The 23,355-nt window shown below is 37.9% G+C and overlaps 1 protein-coding gene across 10 annotated transcripts in view; it reads right to left on the bottom strand.

The window, feature by feature from the left end:
• COBLL1 (cordon-bleu WH2 repeat protein like 1) overlaps positions 1-23,355 on the bottom strand; it is an 88,455-nt gene that overhangs the window by 44,040 nt on the left and 21,060 nt on the right. Inside the window, exon 1 of one of the 10 annotated variants that reach the window (XM_084523243.1) lies at positions 6,232-6,271. The exons of 8 other annotated variants lie outside the window; for them this stretch is intronic. In XM_084523243.1, the coding sequence (XP_084379369.1) occupies positions 6,232-6,251 (20 nt within the window). In that variant the 5' untranslated portion in view covers positions 6,252-6,271. Of the gene's footprint in view, positions 1-2,206; positions 2,315-6,231; positions 6,272-23,355 lie in introns of those variants that run through there. One more of the 10 variants, XM_084523236.1, reaches the window with a different exon arrangement.

Raw genomic sequence — 23,355 nt, 5'->3', positions numbered from 1 at the left:
AGCAAAAATTTGTTCATTGCCCTTAAAAGCCAAACCATAACTACCATTACAATGACCTTTTCAAGGTCACTTAAAACACATGAAATACTAACTCTTGAGCACAGATCACCACTGACTCCATGTCACTTTATGCCATCCAGCAAAACCAGTTAGCTCCTCTCGAGGCATAAGATTTGCCCTGCTGCTAGCAAAACAGCCTAGAGCTCAGAATCCTAGCAGACAACAGAGGATAAAAAATACATTATGCCATAAATTTGCATAAAAGGTTATTATTATTAAGGAATTATCAAAATGTATTCTTACACAAGTGATCTTTTATACCACATTATGCTGTGCCAAAAGTACTATATCTTCTTAAAAACGGGAAGCAGTGGGGGAAGGAAGTGGAGGAAAATCACTTCCAACAGCATTACTTCTAAGGAGGTTAAGAACTTGGATTTGTGAAATAAATAGTGTTAACACTAAATTCAAATTTGGCATGTCAAGTGCAACATGCCTCTGTAATAAGCAGATACTTTGTGGAAAGGTTGCTATTAGATAAAAGTATCAAATTAGAAAAACAGGTTTGCTACCAAAAGAAAAATCAAAAAACTTGAATGATATTCAGAACTATTAAAACTACATATGACTCATTTAGCCTTTATTATATTTACTGTTATGCAAACAGCCTGACAGAAAAGAAAGAGAGCAGGGAAGAGAAAACAGTAAATCTGTAACAGCTATTGAGTAATATATAACTGGCTGAATAAACAGGAAAAGAAACGAAGAGCAGCTTGAGCTCAAATGGGGAGCTTAACCTTTGATACAGTAATAAATCTAACAAATATTTAAAACTTGAGCAAACATATGTTACCTCCACCAGGAACAAACTCTCAAATCTTTTTTCAAATATTTCTATAAAAGCAGACTCACAAAGATATTCTTCTCCTATGACCAGCAAGAAAAGTTCAATTAAGGGCTTGCAAAACCTAAATTTGCCCTTCTGGCCGTTATCTTCTAGTCATGAAAGCAGGTATAGCGCCAGTCTTTTCAAAGCCTGGAGATGAAACACCTAGCTGTGCTCGTGGGTTTTTCTGCCACTATTCCGAACATCAATAGAGTAAAGAATTGCCAATTTATCTGAGCTTTTCTTCTGTTCCTTTTTCTCTGCCATTCAGAATCACATTTTAAAAGTAACACTGGAGGCAGGCACTGGATGGATTTAGAGGCTGTGAAGAGGCAAGGAAAAGAAAAGCAGAACCACTCAGTAGCACAGCAGCCAGGAAAGAGTAGCACAAACCCTTCCCTTTTTCCACATCCCTCAAATACAGGTAACATGGCATAGGTGCAGGTGGGCAACACAGGTAAAACAATGCAGGCCAGTACCTGGGAAGCACTGCAGCAGCAACATGGAAAACAAACTTTACCCGTCTTCTCTTTAGCTGCTACAAAAGGTTGGGTGCAGCTGCAATGCTCCAGTCTCCCAGGTGAAGAATCAGTGAGCTTGGCTCTGAGAAGAACTGCAGCTCATTCTGTGTTTTCCAGCAGGTATTTGGAACAGATCAACCTTTATCCCTGGCTGAAAGCTCTACAGCCACCAGCAGCCTTCTTCTGGCAGCTGGGTCCTTTAGCTCCCTATAGTTTGGTAAAACTTCAAAATATTTTGTACATTCGCATAAACAAGAAATAGGAGGGTTTAGTAAATTGGAGAACAGATGCTACATGAAGCGCTGGAACGGACTGGAAAGCAGAGAAAGTTTTTTATCCTGAGGAAGAAGATTTTGAAGTTGCCGAAATTAAACAGATGGTATGTGACACATGAAAAACTGACAAAAGAGGAGCAAGAGGGAGTTACTACACAGAATCATGTCAGAAAATGAGTTAATTACAAGAAAGAAAAAGCAAGAAGAAAAAGCTCAGGCTAGGAAATTGTACCAAAGCAAGCATTACCTTCACTAAATTGCAAGAGAAGCATCTCAGCACTTTCATTTTTCAACTTAGTTGCTAACCTGAGAGCTAAGATGTAATAAAGAGGTTTCCCTATCCCCCACATGTAGCTTTATTTCCACAAACATCTGAGGCAAATGCTCCATGCAAAACCTCAAACAAACACAGTAAGTGTCCATCTACCACCAGATTCTCCTGCTCATCTCTCACAGCATCCCCTGTAGCACCCACACCCTCAGAAAGCAGTGGCAAAGCCCTTCAGGAGCAGGGTGGCACTTACCACCTCCTCAAAAGTCAGTGCTGCTGCTGGAGCTCAAGCCCGATCTCTTGTGCATTCTGTGGGGTGATGGGTGATAGGAAGCACAGCCCAAAGTCCTAGCCCAGCTCTTTGTAGCATCTGCCTGACCAGCAGTTTTCATACCCACTTTTGCTGCCACTGGCAGCAGGAGCCTCCCTCCCCTTTGTCCCCCTTTAACTTCAACTCCCTCATTGGTTGGCAATTCAGGGCCCACAGAAATGCTACAACATCCTCCCCCAGACTCATCCCCACCTACATACAAGAGCTGTTGTTAGCTCCCTCCTCCACTTTCTTCTGAACACTCAAAATGCCCCAGATCTGTTTCTTACTGCATTCCTGCAACAGGCCTGAAAGACGATGTTTCTTCAAAGAAAACTGTCTCCTTGCACCATGTTTGGTAACACCAAAGCTATTTTGGATGCCCCGTTACTCCATTAGAAAGTCTCTGCACTTTCTGAAAAAGGCTACAGGGCTTCAGCCTTAACTTTACTGTAGGAAAAAAAAATGTCTTTAGGAAGGGGAGAAACCTGTATCTTACTAACCTTTACAACTATTAGCAGCAGTAGTAGCCTGCTCTGTGGAAAGTAGGGAACTTTGCTATACATTAAGCTGATGAGTAAGTGACTTGCTCTAACTACTGTGCTACAACACTGTATTCACCTCCTGAATGAGCACACAGCATGGACTCCACTGTATTAAACACCAAAGGCACTGACTTCGACAAGTTTATTAAAAAGAACTTTTCTTCCAAAGTTTTAGATAAAAATTAGATGAAAGATGAGCAAAGTCAGAAAAGCCTTACTGTCTCCATGAAATACAACATTCCTCAATTAAAATAATTTTATTTGAACTTTCAGACAGCAATCTGTAACTTAAAATAACAGATGGAACAGCTTCTGTACCCAGAAGCACACCACTGAAATTCTAGCAATCCATCTACATGGATAAACTTACAAGTCTTTATTCACCCTGGTCTTTGAGCCAGTAAGGGGATAAAAAGGCTTTTGTACCTTGGACTGGAAGAATTACATACTTTCTCTGAAAACAGCACTACAGACTTCAATTCTTTCCTTTTACTGGTCTATGTTTGGATTCTGACTACTTATGTACTGCCCTATACTTGAATCTGCCTTTCTTACAAGAGCAAAGACTTCGACGCTGCTACAGGGACGTAATTATGGTAAATATTTTTCCTCACAACAGGAGTTCAGATGAGTTCAACCAAACAATCAAGGAAATGCTGTGTAAATACCAACACTTTCATCCTTAGTCTTGCAAAATATTTGTCACCTTACATCAAACATTTCCAGAATTCCCATTCACACCAACCAAAACAGCTCTGCAGGTCAAAGTTTTACCTGTGCATATCAAACAAAAGAACTGCTAGTAGGATGCTGGCCAGTAAGATAATGTAAGTATTACCTGGAAGCCTGCTGATCACCTAAACAAGGAGAGGGAGGAAGTACAGCTAACAGTGGTTAAACTACTTTTCTGCTTACCTCTGAGATAACACAGGTCTCTCTTCATTAAAATCAAGTGAATTTCTTTCAACAGCATATGTAGGTAGAAGGTCTGGAAGTGTGTGTGGAAGAAGCGTGTGCATGGCAAGCACTCTGTCATTTCTTTCTTTTACTGGTGACATCAGTAAGCCTACCTATTTATAATCCCACCACCTGACCAAACAGCCTATATAGTACATCTAGAGATTTGTATAGTCATTAATCCTGACATGTCTACTTCAGCCAATTCAAAAGAGTATTAAGTAGCTTTGTTGTATCTTCCGTGGCTTCATACCATAAAAAGAATCCAATCCCATCACCCATACTCCTTTTCTTTCTGCAAGACAACTTCAGTGGGAAGTTTTAGAACTCTTCCTTTCTCTGTGCTTTTTATCCTTCCCCATTTCTCCATCTGTAAGACACCCAACTAAGCAGTTCAGGTGAGCAAATGTTAGTGGTTGGTGGAATACTTTGGTAGCAGAGGCACATAACTGCAAATCCAGTTGATTTGATCATCAGTACTGCCTACAAAATTATTGAAGCTTAAGACCTTGAGTAATCAGCATCACAAAAGATCAACATTTACACTACCTGGGAAGAAAATGACTTTGCAGTCTCTGAAGTAGGGTAATAACAGAAGCTTCACACCATTATCAAGAAAAACACAAGCTGCTTGAAAAACAATTCTCAACCTGTTGTCAAAGTCAAACCTCACATATGCAGCAAGATAAAAACTGCTTACAATTAAATCTTCTCAGGTAATGGGAAGGAATGCAGTCAAACTCTTTTGGGCAAGTGCATCCTGCAGGTTCCTATCATTAGCAAATACTGCTTCTAGATCTGTATCAGGCCACAGAGTGTTTTGAAGCTGTTTGTGTACCACTTTGGGAGAGGATAACATCTGTGCGTGGTGACTAACATCACTGACAACTCCTTAGCTGGCCTTTCTTACCCAAGAAGTCCTGTCAAAAGCATCCACTCACCCCTGTATCAGACAAAATCAGTTTTACCCAGCACATGTAAGGTTAAATGAAACAAACCATCAGATCAAAGCTCGGTGGCATTCCAAGTAAAGGGCAATCCAGAGCTAAACTTCAAGAGTTAATAATGTTTAGAACTGAAAACCTCGCAACTATTTTAATTGCTTGAAAAGCTGGGGTCAGCAGCAATACAAACCCAGCCGGACTTGCAGGACTTGGATCACCAATAGTAAAAGTTTCAGGGCAAACAGGGTATCAATGTAATCTAAGATACCAACATATTCCCTGTAGCAAACTTGTCCTACACAGTATAAAACATTTGGAAATCCCACTCAGAAAGATTACCTAGTCTAAGGGCTGTAGCTAGACATATTCAGTTAATGTTCATAATGTCTGTTTTTCTTTGTTCTTTGGTATCTTGTGGTACTAAGTCTTATATACTGTTTATTTACTTAGCAATTTCCTTCTCAGGGATTTCACATATAAAGCTGTACATTTATTGCTGTTGATATTTTGTTGATTTGCACAAAACTTTTATATGACAAACTGATATAAAAATGCTCCTTAAAAGACCTGGTGAAAGAAGTTTAGACAGCATATTAGAAAATAAGGTCTATGGGAGAGGAATTAAGATGTTTTCTTATAATTTCTTCAGAATTCGTTTTTAAATGCTTCTCATTTTTCCCATAAAACATACTACTACTCATCTTGGCATTGATGTATTGGCAAGCATTCCCTAAAAAGGAAAAATCAACTGACTACCCTCAGCAGCAAAAGGGAATGTATGCGAACAGTTCATAAACATAGAATTTTATTTCTTGTGCATGCATGCTTTAAGAGAAATAAATGATCTAATTTTGCTAAATATGACACTACAGTGCTAGACACAAAATACTTTCTAAGGAGATCCCTGTATAGGTCGCTTCTTTAGAGTACGTCAAACATCTGTACTAATCCACAGAGTTGTTTCTGAGAGCAAAAGGATATGGAGATTTGCATATCAAGCAAGAACAGAAAAAACAGCCACAACTTCCCAATATTCATTTTTAGATCTCTAGATATCTTCAGATTCAGTTGTCTGTGATTAACCAGAGTATTGAGAATTTCTATAATAAGTAAAAAGAGAAAAATCAAACAACCCTCCCACCTCAAAGCCTAATAGGCTGTTAAACATAATGGATGTGTACCAGTTACCTACATATGGAAAAGTTGGTCAGAATGTTTTTTTTTGTTTTTTGTTTTTTGTTTTTTTTTTTTTTTAAATCAGTGGGGACAGATCTGTGCAGTTGGAAGCTCTTTGAACCTATTGTCTCTATCGTTACAAACAAAAAACTTTTTATTTATAAACTATCTGATATTCCATCTAACCCTGAAATAGTTGATTATTATTTTTTAAATAATATCCATGAGAAACTGAAGCCTGAAAGTAGCAAGAATAGCAGGAAACCTGGATTACTAGCTAAGAATAGGCAATCTTCCAGATTAAATTCCTGCTTTATTAAATACTGTTTCTTCAGTTGCTTTGTACCTACTGAGATGACATCTCATCTGTGACGGATCAGCGCAGCCAAGTCTCCAGGGAAAGGCAAATAGTTTTGTTCTATCAAAAAGAACTGGAGAAGAGAGCATAGACAGAGGATTCCAAATGGCTTGGAAGCAGACCAAGAATTTGTTTTTCTTAAGCAAGTCACACATCAACAAGGAAAGCTGATTACAATTTGTATAGTCATTCAACATGAAGGGGAACTTAATTATTTTTCCATTATTTAACATTTGGTTTAAGGATTTTATGCAGTATCATTAGATGATTCTATTGCATGTTCTCTTTTCACTTACTTGGAATACTTACAACACATCACTGCATGTACGTAAAAGAGTAAATATACTGACATGAGACCAGAGAGACCACGTCATGATGTCTCATATGAAAACCGTATTACACCTTTGACCATCCCTATTCATTGTCCCAGAACCTACTCCTCCAGTTCCATTATAACCTTTTGGAGAAGCCAGAACTGTGCACTAGATTGTCGTTATACAGCGGCACAATCATGTCATTTCTTTTCTTCTCTATTCCTTTACTAATACAAATAAACCAATTCCTATTGAATTTATCTAAAGTGAATTTCACCTCATTTCATTATCCAGTCACTTTGCTATGAAAACTTACAGAAGGATTTTACAAAGCCATGTCTCCTCTAGTGACCATGAATGACAACTTTTGATTGTCACCTCACATTTTTCCAGGTTATTATTATGGTGAACCAAAAGTTCCAGCAGGAACTGTGGAACTCCAAGGTGGCCTCCTTTCAGAGATTCCTCATACTTTGTACTTATTTTTACATAAATTTAGCTAAGCAAAGTCTAGCATAATATGCTACACTTCTTTAGTTTTCTTGAAAGTCCTTCCGGACACACAGAAGATTTTTGCTAGTCTATAACCTAAAGACTATCAGCTAGTTTCCCTTCATCCTTTTGGTTACCACAGAACATAAGTTCTTTCTATGTTCCTGTAGCATTAAATAAGACATTTACATTGTAGATATACTGCTACATTTGAAGAATTCCTCATTATATTCAAACCACACTTGTTGCATTACAGTCTGCAGAGAAACAGAATTTTGTTCATTTAACTTGAATACAAAGTTAGTACTTAAGAGCTCTCACCAAAGCTGTGCAAGTCAAGGACAAAATGAGAGTGCCTACTCAAAAAAAAACCTACTGGGGACAACAAGATAAATCCGTATTTAGGCTACCTGTCCACAGGGTGACTTCCCTTAAACTGCTGTGTGACTCTTCCACCTCTCTATCTCAATTATAACCTTTTATCCTAACTTTTCACATCAAAGATCACTCTTCTCCCTACTCAGCACAAAAGGTAACATGCAATCATTAGCTGCATTTTAAACCTTGCTGAGTCACATTTCATCTCTATTGCTAAGGATCTGCCTCACTATCCCACAGCTGTCTTCTTCTGTGCCAGTTTTCTTCCCAAATAAGATTTTTATTTTAAAAAAATAAAATACTGGCAAAAAGAACCCACAAAAAAGAGCAAACAAAGCTTAAAAGGCACAGCAAAAACCCGCAGATGACAGTGAAATGCTTCAATTCGTGCTCACTGTTCAGAGAAAGGGAGTTCACTAGTAGACATTATCCAGAAAAATTTATTTACCTAAGAACAAAATAGAACTGCAAATTGCAAGGCAATGCTTAGCTTCTTGGTTTGGGGGATTCAAACATATTTGAGAGAATACAGAACTGAAGTTGAGGAGTCATTAACTGCCCAGAAATTATCACTTCAAGAAGCTCTTCCTCCCGGAATACTGAAGTTATACCATAGAAGTTGTAAACAAAACAAAGCAAACAGAATAGTGTCATTACCATGATTACTATAGTGGTGGTAGTGCCACGGCACTAGCGGTTGTTACAAATAAAATACAATAAATAAAGTGATAACTAGGGTTGTAAATAAGGGGAACTTCTTTTCTTTTTTTTTTTTTTTTGTGGCGACTTGATTTATGCAGCATGTTACTATGGCTAGGTAACAGATGGTATATTCTGCTTCTCCTGCTTTGACACAATTCAAAAACATGATACAGATGGCTATAATGTAATTCTCATTAACACACATATATTCACAGTTTAGTATAGCAATAATGAAATTTTCAGGTCTGGAATTTCCTGTTGGTTAATTAGTGGTTAGGTTAATAGCCTGAGGAAGTGCACAACCCAAAAAGTTTCCTTATTGTTTAATCATATAATTACTATATTCTTTTTATCTGGGAAAGCTCTCACGACAGATGCAATGTCACAGTGAAGCTACCTTTATAACCCTCCCTGTTTGTGCAACAACTGTATTATTTCATTTAGCACTGCATGTAGGCAGGAAAGCCACAAACAGGCCAAATTCAGCTGCCTCTGGGAAGTTTCAGCAAGACATGTTTTTATTTTAGAGATGCCAACATGCACTTAAAGAATTGCTTGCATACATATTAAACTAAACACCAGGAAAAGCCAGGATCAACATTTCTTGGTCTGTTGTGACAATGTTGCAATAAGATCACTGATTAATGATCAAGTAATGCCTTTTTATTTTAATCCCAGTTTATAATCCTCCACAAAAGCTTGGAGCTCAGCCTATTCATAGCAGTACACCTAAATCTCACTACACCTGAGAGCTAGAAAAGGGAATGAAACAAATAACCACAAGTCTGGTACTCTGGTTATTTCCATAAATGAAGCTGTTGCTGTGGCACACACAGGTGTAACACTCACTACTGCTCCAACGCTATGGTTAAAACAGCAGTGGACTATTCACAGCTGAAAGCCAACCAGAATTTAGTAATCCACAGGCCAGTGTGCCTTCATCATCATGATCCTCACTCATGCTACAAAATGAAAGCTGGAGGGACAGCCAGCCCCACACCCCAGCCACTCCTCCTCTTGGTGGCACAGGCGTAGCCCCAGAAGGTAACCGATACTGCGCTGGGGCTGTGGCATAGAGAAACCGGTCCCTTGGCAGAACTAGCTCCCAAAACATTGCTGAATGATGCAATTTAAAAATGAAAGAAAAAGAATAATCACCCAAAAATCCGCACTGAAAAAATGTGTCAGTCTTGTACCAACCGAATAACCCATACTGAGTAGCCAGGCAGAGAGCAATGGAAACTGTTCTACCTTTTAAAGTGCTTAAGATCCAGAAGAGGTTAGCTGCTACTGAGCCATTGTCAGAGGACACAAAGGGAAAAACGTGACTTGTGCCTGGAGCTGCATAATTAAAGGAAGTCTCTATCCAACAATTTAAAACTCTTAATGAAAAATAAAAATAAAAAAGGACCAACCAAGTGGACCAACCCTACTCACTTATGGCAGAGAACTGCAGGGAAAAAGAATTTGGATTTTCTAACAGACACCTTATTATTTAAAGGTCAGTACAAGACATTTTGTCAGATTCTGGAGACCTCGCATCTCTTCACAATTTACTTAGACAACACCAAGGAGAACTGAAGCAATATTATTTTCCTCAAGCAGCAGAAGCAGGAGCCACACATAGCAAAGACTTTTTGGCACACTAAACGTCACTATGGGATTCACCAGTCAAATGCACCCAAACAACTAACAAAAAAAAAAGAGAGAGAGACCTCAGTGGTTTTGGAGATCTGAGAAATACAGCTCCAAACAGAGTCACTGTGCTTCCTTAAATCACTGCCAAGGGTCTAGAAAGTTGAAAAACTGACAAGACGGAATAAAGCTCCCACAGTGATTTTTGTTTTGGAAAATCCCCTCCTTTAATTCAGAAATTTTCAGATTGAAGTTCCCCATACAAGTTTTCATAATCACATCTATCTCTTGACAGAATAGTCTGCACTTTGCCAGACATTTTTATGGCACCATTGCTATAGGGAATTTAGATGTAGCTTTAATAGGAGGTTTAACAAATTTCTTGTTCTGAATGTTTACATATGATACACTGCTGCTTTAAGGGAAAAAAAAAAAACAAACACCCAGCAATAACTCCCTCAGTTCCTCAGAACATTCAGAGCAGCTTATCTTGTGGTGTTCTCTCAATCTTTTGAGTTTGTGTGCTTATCAGATGATAAAAGACAAGGTTTATAACTGTAGATATGTATGTAGTCATGCAAGTTCCAGATACTTCCTTAAAGTGAAGTAAGCACAAGACGATGCAAAAATAATACGTAACTGCACTGGGATCAATATTAAATTTTGTACTGAAAAGCCCTCCCCATGTAATGATGTCAGCATGTAATTCAGATAAGAGTTTGTTTTACAGGAGCTTAAACTGGTTTACAGGAGGACGCCCATTCTGAAGGGATGCCTGGGGAGCGAAAGACCACAGATGTGCAGACGGCACATGGGAAGGACCATGCCCCAGGTTCGCTGCTACTTGAAGGACAGGAATGAGGAAGAAAAACACTCTTACTTAATATGCATGCACATCAACTATTTAATCCAGATAACAACACATCTTCAGTATCAGTATCATTGTCAACTAAACTGGCAGTGTATCATACCAATTTCTGTAATGGGCATATCATGTCAGGGGATTCACTCCAGCATTTAAAAGAAGAAAGTTCAAAATCAACAAAGAGTTGAAAAAATACTTCCAAAATACAGAGCTAATTCTAGACATAGAGATAATATGGTAGCCTCAACAAAGTAGTTGAAAATTGAAGGTAACAGGGTAGGATCCTTAAAGCGCTATTTGCACAATTACAGTTTTAAAAATATATATATCCTAGAGACCTGCCAAGCGTGACCACGTGGAAAAGCAAAAATAAAAAACAAAACAAAAACACAAAGAGCAATGTATTCTGCAAGCTAAATAGACGAAGGCAAAAATTGGCAAAGCTCATGTTTCACTGCCCCCCATTCTAGCAAGTTACTGGAACATCCACTTATCAAAACTCTTTGTGCTACCTCAACAGTAGGTCAGTGAGACTGCGACTAGATAAACCAGATATTCTAGAAAACAGGTACAACACGCTGCATTGCATGGGCATGCAGCTCATCACAGTGCTGTACGACTTGTGCAGCCCATCTCATCTGTGCAACTGTATGAAACAGACACTTATAATTCTGTATGTTAAAACATACCAGGTTCTCTATAAGCTCTTTACAGGGCAGGGCTGTCAGCTCAATTTTCTACCTACTCAGAGGCAATATAAGTATTCAAACACTTCCCTTTGTGTGGAGTACAAATACTGAAATGCTATCAAATGAAAAAGCTTACGAAGAACAACACTGAGCGAAAGCAGAAATAAAGAAGAAAAGTGAACAGAGCAGTTTAATGAAGCTGAGTTCTGCTGGACCAAAAGTGGAGGGCGGGGAGCAGAGATAAGTGAATGTATTTACTTGTCCAGTAGTATCTCATGCTATGGCAAGATCACAAATCTTTTTAGGTGTCTTGTTTTCATATGGAAAAAAAAAAATCACATTATGGTAGTGACATACCAGCCACTGAACCAGGTCTGCTCACCTGGTATTTTCCACTCTTAGACATATTAGACATAGGCATAACACTCATCGAGTGCTTATGATTCAGTGTTTTACTTTAGCCCTGTAAACTCTGCAACCCTTCAGCAGAAAGGCAAACAGTTACGGTAGGTGACTATTTCTGGCAATTTTCTATCAAAATCTGAATTAGGCATGGCATATCACAGAACTGAAGGAACAGGATGCACGAACAATGTTTTATATGGAATTTTTTGGATTGTTTCTAAAACTAAAAAGTTGTTTTTTTCATAAAAGTTGATAAAGTTTTAGAGGTGAGCTCATGACAACTCTTTATATTTTAAAGAAAGACATAAACAGAAGTACCTATTAAAAATATATGAAAGGGCATTTAGCGTAGTCATAAATGCCAACTTCACAACAGCTAGCACAGATCTTCCTTCCCAATGAAATAAAGTGCCATCAAAGACACAAACAGGCTTTTCTTCACATGGCTGAAGTCTTACCACAACTTGAATCACACTGTATAAAAGTTTTTATATGTATTTTCTTAAATTAAAACGGCAACCTTTTTCTGATCCACAGAATGAAGTGAGACATTTTGCTAGCCAAAACTTCTAATACAGAAGGGACTCAAGTTGAGACATGTGATACACAAGAAGGTGCATGCATGTGTACATTTCAGTTTTCTGGGTTACATTTTAAGAAAGAGTAATCAGAATTGTCCATGACTTATACTTGAGTCATTCAAAAAACATCCACTGAACAAAGAACAAGATTCAATGTACAATGAAGTTGTTCTTGTATCTTACTGTGGCCTGAACGAGTTCTGCAATAACTGCTTTAAAGCACGGACTCTAGTTTACAGTGCTGCAGTAGTGGGGATGCATTAAGACTGGTAGAAAGAACTAACAAGCTTCCTAAATAAAGATAAGTAATCAAAAACGTCCCAATTACTCTCCCTCACATCCTCTTCTAACTTTGGCTGTTGCTACCCAGAAAGCCAGGCTTCCAAAGAGATGTATTTAATTGGAAGTAGTTCTAAGAAAATAAAGTAGGACAATAGTAGGAAAATAAAGTACTAACTGCTTTTTAAACCTTTTGTTTCACTGAATTAACAGCAAATAGTGAGGAATTCAGCATTTTGCTTATATACACAGTGCATTTCTATTTATTTTTTTTTTGAAAAGGTTCCTGTCACACAAGGGAAGTCCTGCCAATGCTGGAAAAAAAACTTTGAATATTTAGTTCTGCCTCTTTATGACTCCACAGTGCCACACAGCAAGCAGTGCAACTTGCTGCAGTACCAGCCCTTTCCACTGCTGGCTTTCAGACTACAACTCATGTCCCCCATGAACAAGGAAGATACGGTAATTTGGAATAAACGTTAGCTTTCAAGAAGAGACCAGCTTTCATAACTGAGATGCATCTCAACACAAGTACCTGTGTACCACAGAAAGCACATACACATTAAACATGCAGCCTGGTACATTCTGTGCTCTGCTATTTAGATTTTGGTTAAGGAAGAGGACCTGGTTGCAGCTGGAGACAGCAAGGTTGTACCAGCCCACGCTCACTTTGTGCACTGCTCATGTGCCCCAGCCAGACGCAGGCAGCAATTGCTCTTTAAAGATGAGGAAACTGAGGCAGGCAGCTCAAGCTGACAGCCAGGTGATGCAAGCGTCAAAGGCTCTGAAGAATTAAAGGGCAGGAAAATACAAGCTGCAAAAAGTATCCCAGCATATGTTATGATAGCTCATTCTATTAAAATAACTACTTCTGTAGCAAGAAAATACTGAAAGTGCATTCAATGCACTGCAAATAGCAACTCTTACAATATCAAGGGCAATAATTTTAATACTCAAAACTTTAGGCAAACAGGTCTGTTTGGACAACTGAGTGGAAGGGCAGCTTCCAATAATAAATTCTGGAAGCAGGTGGTGGGATGTGATAGCGTCCCTAGAGAAGTGCTGCTGCAGCGTCTGCCTGGGATGGTGATGTTGGCACTACCACCTAGAGAAGAGAGACAAACCGGTCTGCTCTCTTCCCTGCCTGAGAGGCTGAGTGAAGATACAGAGAGGGAAAAACATTGCCTTTCAACCAGGGATTTTGGCAAGACAAAGCTGGCTACAAGGAAGAAAACTGGTTCTGCTCTCTAAGGCAGGCAAAGTGCTGAGAAGTTCCTCCTTAAATGCTTGACTGGTATGAAATGTCCTCAACCTTGTATTATTTACCTTCTATGTGAAAAATCAGTCTTAAACCTGCAGGTACTTCTCCTGCTAAGATTTAGACCCTTTAAAATGCTGTAAGGCAAAGCATAACATATTGCTCAAAGCACAACTGATTTTAAGAATGTCCTCTGACATCTTTCAGTTAAAGTCAACAAAAATGCAGATGTCTTCAATGAAAAAGAGCATCAACTATCTCCATAAGAAATGTACCTAGAGAATCTAATATTTAAAAAATTGTCCTCCTATACAACTGACTACAATACCTAAGGCATACTCATACACAGCACGAGCTGGACCAGCTGGACCAGTTAACACGCTCCTCCAAGTTATTGCTGTCAAAGGGTACATTCTTTGCTCTCTTGCTCTGATGTGATCTTTCCATTTCAGTGACCAAAATAGCCAGTGCTTAGAGATCTGATGCAGAAGATGACTGAAAGGCTCAGAAATCCTCTTTCTATTCCTCCCTCTGAACAGGTTTCTGAAAGGCCACAATGTGCTGCCTCCCCCAAGCGAGGCAAGAAAATCTACTGCGTGTTCCTTGCTAAACAGGTCTGCAGCCAGGAACACAGGAGTTTTAGCAGTTCATATCATCTTCCTCGTGGAGGACTAGCAGAAACTGGCTATTTTAAAAGAAGCCAAGGAAAACAAAAAAAAAGCCACAGGGTGGCACTGCAGGTAGGCTGTATTTTGAAACTGTTTATAGTTTCTTGTTCTGATTAAATCTGATCATATCTAATCCCATCAGTACAAGACAGGAAATTGGCTCATCAGTTTTTTCTTCATATTGTTCAGCAAAAAATATCCCTAGAATATAAACCACATCTTGAGAGATACGTTAGTGCAAAGACATCAGGATATTTCATTAATGCATTATGTGGTTTTTAAGAGCATAAAGCAAAAATAATGAAATTCTAAAGATACTCTACGAATTGACATGTATTTTTGATTCACTGTTTTGTTTTGAAATAATTTAACAAATTTTCACAGTGCATGTACATTTTCAAACAGAAGTTACATCACTTTCTTCATATTGTGTCTTTTTATCAATACTAAGATTGGAGAAATCTCTAAAGTGTTCTCTCTGAAACATTAGGTAGGACAATATTAACTTCTGAGAAAGTGAATAAACATCTGTGAAAATGGTCTTCATACTGCATTCAGTACTACCACACCCTTTTAAAACACTTCTCAGGTATAAAAGAATCATTCACCATTTGATGCAAAATAGGAGACCTAAGAGAACAATACTTCAAAGCTGGACTTAAAAGTCTATTTTCTGCTTTATTGCCCAAACTCCTGGTGTTTCAGTTAAAAGCCAAAGAGGGTTACAAGAAAAGCTATTCCTGTTCATTTAGTGAATAAACTGATACTGAAAGGAGATTTGGAGGTCAGCCAGGATTGCAACAGCTACTTTCCACTTTCAAACTAAAGGTTTCTTCAAGATATAAATCTGGTATTTCTGTAGTTTCTAAGCTAACAGATAACATAAGACCATGCACATATTAATCGCTTGAAGTCCCAGATAATTTTAAATGTTCAGTTTTGAAGCATGATCAGCAACAATTCGCTTTCCTTGTCAATGCTTATAGTAACAAATGAGAACAAAAAGCAATATTTTAGATCACTTGCATCATTTCATGAACTAGAATGACAATTCCTCTGCTGTCATTTTTTCTTATCCCTGAGGGCAAAACTCTGAAATAAATAAAAAAAAAAAGAATATTTTATTCCCTGGAGGCCTGACGGAAATTCAAGAGGTAATTGTTTCAACTGCCAAATAGCTATAAGCCATTCTTTCTGCCATGAGATCGTTCCTCTTATTTCTTAAACTGTTTGTATATGGAGATTCTATTGCCATTAGACAGCACAGCATGAATATATGGACAAAGAAATGTTAACATAGCAGTGACTTTAGTGGGCCCCAAATCAAAACAATGAGTTGGATAAGGTAAGTGATTACGTAGTAGTATTGATTTCCACAGCTATACAAATTTCATTTGAGCATATTGTTTACCTATTTTACTGTTACTCTATAGCACTCTACATTATAAAATATACATATATTAACGATTTGAAGACATGTCTGACAAATAGTAACTATATTAACAAGTTAGCGATAGTGACCACAGCAAAAATACATTCATTTTAGTATCAAAAACTCAGTGCTGTCGGCACTTATTAAAATCATGTGTTTAACAGAAAAGCATTGAAGACAAAATACACACTCAAAGGAAAATACTTCTTCCTGAACAGACAGCTATTATTATTTTGTCTGCTTGGATTTAGAATGCTTCTGCTCAAGTGTCTTCCTGTAGACACAGGACAACTGTGCTTACAGCACTGTGACACTGTACTTACACACAGCGACATTCCAGTTCCCTGGTTACATACACAACAACACAGTTTACCCATAACACAGTAAGGTCAGGTGCAACAAATGGTAATTAAGTCCATTAATTCTAAATAAAATAAGCTATTTAAGTTAGCCTATCTAAAGAGCTATTAGATTTTTTTCTGTCCACTTCTGTGTCCACCTACACTGTCATGGACAGACAGCTAAATGGAATGGTACAAAATTGGGGAGCAGGTACTTTGCTTAACAAGGAACAGGCTCACCCTCAAAAGTACAGCCTCTGAGAAAGCTGTGTATAGTGAGGTGCATGGAGAAAGTAATTAGCATGCACCTGTTGGAGTTGTGATTGGTTTTTTTTTGGTTTGTTTGTTTGCTTGTTTTGTTGTTTCTGTCTCTCTCTGCTTTTTAACGTTCTTACAGGGAAACGTTGACAGGTAATTTGTACATATTCTGCATTTTGAGGTTTGGAATAATGCCTCAGGATGGCACTAAAAAGCCTATGCCATCAAATTACTAACTATAATTTCAAAGCTAGCCAGTGCTTTACACTTCCATAGTTGGTCACTAGTGACTTGAACAGCACTTGGGCTGTGATGTGGCTTTACAGAACTTCTCGATTCTAGATGAGAGATTAAACACACACACACCAAGAAAAGAAAAAAAAAAAAAAGGCAAATTTTATCTCACAAAAATCAAATATCAAAGACTGGATTCTGCCAGTCCTAGTTTTGTCTCATCAGCACTAGAAAAAAGTCTATGTTTTTTGTATTTCAGATTTCTACTTATTTATGTAGATACCTAAGAAGTTCCTTTTGTTTTCAAATATTCTAGCATTTGTTCAAGAATGAAAAGAACAAAAATTAAATGGCTGCATAGCTTTTGGCACTGCAACACAAAACATTTATGTCCACCCCCTAACAAAGAACCACAGTATCACACACAACTTTACACTCTATTCCTCAAAACACAATCAGTATGTAGCCCAAATTTGTATACAACCCTCAGGAATTTAGATACAAGAAAACACATCTTACTAAGCAAAACAAAAACTCCCATGCAACTGTTCCTATCCAGCACTGAAGCACATTCTTGCATTTCTATGGAAAATAACAGTGAAAGAGGCATAGCCACATATTCTCTTGAGGCCACGCGTTACTGAGCCACTGGACAAAGGACAAGTTCTGGTCCCCCATCACTTGTACAGACACATAGATCATGGGAACTTATTTTCTCTTGGTCACTTGGCTACACAGCTGTGTGTGTGTCATTTGTTTTTAGAACAGAAATGTCTTCCTTTAGAAGAACAACAGATTACTGCAATATTAAAAAAAAGACAAAAATATCTGTATTGCTATGTATGGTATGTCTGACAGCATAAGCTGAAAAACATATGTAAAGCCACTATTTCACTGAACAGTGCAAAAGTACAAATTCTGCAAAATTAAAAACTTTAATAGTTTAGACGGGTGACTACTATCATCAGATCACTCTCAGGAAGAGTCCAAAAGCTATGCTGCAGAAGCCCCATCACATCATGATAATTTTGTCTCTGTCTCTTGCTGATGAATGATTTATATTTGTGAAAACTTTCGTTTTTTCCAGGGGAAATAAATTTATTCTATCATCTAATCACAAGAGAGATGAATAGCCGCTATCAAGATTATCTAATGGATCAAGAAGTTATTTCCACTCCTGGATTTTTACCCTTGCCAGTTTTAAAATGTAGCCTGCATGCATGAAAATTTCTTCATCAACTTCAGTAGAACTAGGGATGGAACATGCATGGATAACCACTGTAATCACGTAACTACACCTACCATAAAAGGAAAATGGTTTTGTGCTGAAAGTGCAGGGACAGCCGCAATTTTTGTTTGTTAGACAAAGATGGTCTACTATTGATTCAGACATACTGATAGGGATCAGGAAAATACTTTTTTGTTTTGTTTTGTCACTTCAGATATGTACAGAGGACAAAACAAGTTGTGACTGACTGCTCGGAGATACCAAAATTCACCTGTGAAATTAGGCATTATGATAAAAACAGAGGAAACGGACTGTGATTCTGGATTCCTCTTCTGCCAACCTCCTCTACCAACCTTTCACCACCACCTGTATCTAAGGATCAGCAATTGTCTACAAAACCTCACTGGATCCAACTGTTAATCATGGTATGAACTAATGCCTACTATGCCTCCTAACTACTCAATGCACACCAACAGCCTGGCTAAAACTGTTTTCCGAACAACTTTCACAAATTAACGTGGGTAACTAATGGCAGTTCATAACACACTGCACCAGTGCTCTATTTCTGTGTACACTCACATAGTTTCTCAAGCTCATCATTACATTTAAGCTCATAATTCTATTTTCTGCATGTTTGGGGATATATCTTTGTTCAATTCTGTTGTTCCACATCTGTCACAATGACACAGCAGACTATGTCAAAATTTTTTTAGATCATAAGTTTAAGTACAATCTAACAGCCTTTAAAAATACACCATTATCTTTCTGTGGTCATGTGTAGCTAACGAGGCTACCAGGTAGCTGTCAAAGGATCATAACAATGACATAAGGTTCTGAGAAAATTACAAGACAAGCTTTACAGCTGGGCCTACCTATAATTTCTCTGTCTTTACATTGTTCTTTTTCAAGCCCAAACTAAAAGGCAGAATATTATTAGCACTACTGATGCTAAGCAATGCAACTAAATGGCTGGTTAAGGAAAAGATGCCCTTACTTTCTTTACCAGAGGGATGAAGTTTCTTCTTCAGGTAACCTGCTCCAGGTCACATTCTTTTATTTATTTTAAAATAACAAAAAGAAGAAAGAAAATTGTCCATACACGCTCACAGTGGGCAAAATTGCAACACCCTGCTTTATAACACCGGATCCAAGTCCCAACCTTGCACACTTCTTACGCATGGGAGCTGGATATGACCAAGAACACAAACTGACACTAGAAAGAATAATCTTTCTGCTTGTTTTCAGCTTATGTGAAATGCCACACTATGGCCAGCAAAGAAATTCCTGAGGAAAAGTATGTCAATTGAGCTGTGTTTGGGTTTTTGGATTTCAATTCAAAACACATAGCTATGTTAAGTACATATTCAGGTTTAATGTAACACTGGAGGATTATTTCTACTCTTGGCAACTACCATCAGTGACAATGCATACAACATTGCTACCTGAAAATATACAGAACTTGAAGGATTAAGTTCTGAGAAAGCTTGAACTTAAATTTTCAGTGAGAATATGTGTAAGAGCATGCATAGGTATATGTAAATCAACAGAACAATTTAAATGAGCAAACATCAACTCCAGTAGTATTTAGAATTGGATCCTTTTATCTGCAAAACTTATGCTCACATGTATGCATGCCACAAACAAATAGAATGGATTAACGGATAGATTAATTTTATCCGCACAATGCAATACAGTTTCACATATTCACATAAGGCTTGTTATTGTTATGTCTAGTTCTCTCTCCTATTTTTAAAGCATTTAAGATGTAATACTTGAGACAGTAGAAACTGAAAGAGGCTGGCTGCTTGCCAAGTCCTTTTTCTATACTCTAGAAAAGTACATGCAGGCTCTTTTGACAAAGTATCCAGCTACAGGCCTTTGTATCCCATCGTGTTTCACGATGTAGCTCTCTCTGAAGAATCTCAGTATTTTGTAGCTAAATTCCAATCCAAAACTCACACTTTTGGAAGCCTGAGGGATTTAAATCATCTTCCTTTTTTGGCTTCCTGCACTTTCAAACAGAACGCTTATGTATGAATCAGACCACATTACCAAGCCTGGATATTTACAGTGATGTTAAACAGCCAACATTACATTCAACCTCATCAATTTTTGACATGGCAGTTTCATCTCTAACCAGTCTTTTTTATTTCCAACAAAATTACAAAAATATAATACTAGATGAGCAGATAATATAGATCTCAATTGTTACTCATTTCACTCTACGCCATTAAGAGATTACTTGGTGGCTGTGCCAGTAGAGTACAAGATAAAAGTTTAAGATCAGTCATACATAAGGGGCAAACACCTGTCCAGCATCCATTATCCTGCTGCTACTGCATGCTTTCGGAATGGGGATTTGCACTGCAGAAGCCACAAACTATTATTTAATGCCAGAGCATACCAACAGACAAAACAGTTTGCAGAAATGAATTAAGAAATTGATTGAGAAAAAGAAAAATCTAGACTCCTTTAATGCTATACTCTAAAAGAGAAACATTTTGGGATAACATGCTGTTGAAATAGTGCAGTAATGGCTGCCATATTCAAAGCTAAAAGGCATCAACAAAATAAAATATTATGAACTAAGAGTCAGGATAGAAATTTGAGATGTACCAAACAAGGTAAATCAAAGAGAACAGGTGCTAGAGACCAGAAATTAAAATACAAAAGCTCCTTTATCCCACCAGCAACCAAGACCTCTCACAGAACAATTCACAGCTCACTTCTTTTACTAAACAGCCTGTAACACCACAAGCACATCTCAGCATCAGTACATGGGTGCATGCAAGACCAACTGTGATTCATAATTAGATACCAAATGAAATGTTCATGCAGAGTTTACCAAGTTTAGCAACCCTGCAGGACCATGACATAACTTTTGCAAGTTTGTCCAATCTTCACTGCCTAGCACATGATGCCCATAGTCTGTGAAATTCCTAACCTAGGAGACTTTCAAAACCTGGCTGAATAAGGTCCTGAACATTTATTCTGTGACATTAGCTCTTCTTTGAGCCACAGCTGACACAAGGTGACCTCCCACAGTTCCCCCTAACCTAAATCGCAGTGATTCCATAACCCTGCCCTCAAAGAAATCCACAGAGACAGACTGTAACACGGGCCTTCTGCTATCCACAGATCAGCTATCTGCCAATTAATTTGTTCCAAATAAAGGAGAAAACGACTTGCACTTGCTCTGTGTAGAAAAAGACATTGCAACTAAATTCTTGAATCCTGAGCAAGTCCACTAATCTAGATCAGTGGTTGTAGCTTTTTTTTTCTCCTCCAATTTTCAGATTCCTAAAAAGGTTTTTCAGTTAGCAGTGCAAATGCCTGCTTTACAGCCAACACAAGCCAGTTGGAATAGGCTTGTTCTCTAGCTGTTTTGTAGAAACCCAGTGTACACGGGCCACATGCTCTTTTAGAAACTGGTGACATATCCTTATGGCACAGTAAAGGAGCTGATAACAAAACCACTCATTTTATTTTCAGCCTCTTTAGAAATACAGCAATGTCTGCTTATGATGGGGTTGGGCCAGTTTTATGAATTCTGGCCCTTTGTTTATTGCCTGAGATCCATGCTCACAAGCCTAGACTTCCACCTTTCATACATACAGGTTTTTGCCTAAATAGTGGAAGGCTTTCACTGTGCAACTAAACTCGAATTAATAACCAGAAGCTTGGTTTTCAGTCAAAAGCAAACAACTTTCAAAGTTACCGAAAGAGCTACCCAGAATTTATAATACTTACTGCCACTCTTCACTCAGTCTAGCAAGGTCAAATACACTGTTTATGAAGCAAAAGCCTAAAAGTAAGTTGAGCAGTCTGTCTCTTGCACTTCCTACTGTTTCAGTATTGCACAAATTGCAGCAAGCATCCTTACACCAACAGACCAATTGGAAATGGAAGTTGCGGTATATCAGTTGGGACTATGAACTGCAAACATACAATGCAAATATTGCACCTGAAAGGCAATTAGCCAAAACAGATCAGGTAAAAATGGCTCAGGCTAGATTAGCATACCTACCAATAAATAAACTTGTACTTTTTCTTAGGACAAACCCAACATTTAGAAGGAGGAACTGGTGGTATCACTGACCACTGTAATTGAAAACCCTCCACAAAGCACCAGAGATGCTATGAAAAACATATTTCTTGTGTTGTTTTTTTTTTAAATCTTATTTATTTTTATCGTTGTTACTGAGACTCTTTGCAAGTGAAAATGGAAGCCTGATTAGAAAGAACTCATCAGAATTTATCAGCTCCCAGTACTTAATTCCTGCTTGATTTAATTCACAGGATATCAGTCATTTTTCTGTTAATTGTAAGGTCAAAGAGAATCCCGTGTAAGCAATAAGCAGCAGGAACTAACCAAACAGAACACCGGATCTTTAATGCAAATGTGTTTCCTGGAGGAAAGGAGTAAATCAGTACAGATAATGTAGTACAGAAGCAGAAAAAGAGAAAAAGTTTTGTGTGTGTGTGTGTGTGCATTTTTTTTGTTGTTGTTGTTGTTGTTTTTTGTTTTTTGTTTTGTTTTGCTTTTAACACAAAGCCTTATGTTCCAGTGAGAAATTTTTTCAACAGATTTGTTTTGGAACATAAGTAGCTCCACAAAACACGAGCCCTTCTGAGGAATTTACATTCTTACCAAGGTTTAAGTTACTAATCAAAAGCAACAGCTGTTTGCTTTGTGGAAGAAGAGTTGTGATACTTGCTTGAAATTTTAGGGAAAAGAAAAAAAAAAAAAAAACACACAACAAAAAGTACAAAACAACCTGCACAGTAAGATATGTCTGTGTGAGTGCATACCTGAGACAACAACTCCAGAAAATATCCCTCATTCCTTAGATAGTTTAAGAAAAATAATACTAGCAGTATAATTAAGAGGCCTTCAGAGTACTGGAGCAGTTCAAATAATGCCTAATGCTTTTCAAATCCACCAGTTACAAGGTCACGTCAACAGAATTCCACAGCACGTCTCCTGGCCTGTTAAAGAACAGCATGCATTTATATTAACAGCTGGAATTTGAAAGTTACCTTTAATGACCACAAGGTGTGACTACTAAGAAGTTGTATGCATTTTCCAAAAATCACTGGTCCAACCTAAATCATTACCTACCCTTATTTGATGAACCCCTGCTAAAGACACTATGACATCTGATAACCAACTGACTGAAACAAATCATTTAGTTTCTAAAAAACGAATAAATTAGGTTTTAGGCCTAGAAAAGGTTGCCCCTCCATAAATTAGTCACAAGTAACTGTACAGAAAAGTCTCTACAGGAAACATAGTCTTCTCCCAAGTACATCCAATATAACTTGATCTCCACCTCGGAACTTTATGCCGTTT

The sequence above is a fragment of the Aythya ferina genome (assembly GCF_964211825.1).
Source record: "Aythya ferina genome assembly, chromosome: 6".
Classification (NCBI taxonomy): domain Eukaryota; kingdom Metazoa; phylum Chordata; class Aves; order Anseriformes; family Anatidae; genus Aythya; species Aythya ferina.
This window is presented reverse-complemented; position numbering and strand designations above follow the sequence as displayed.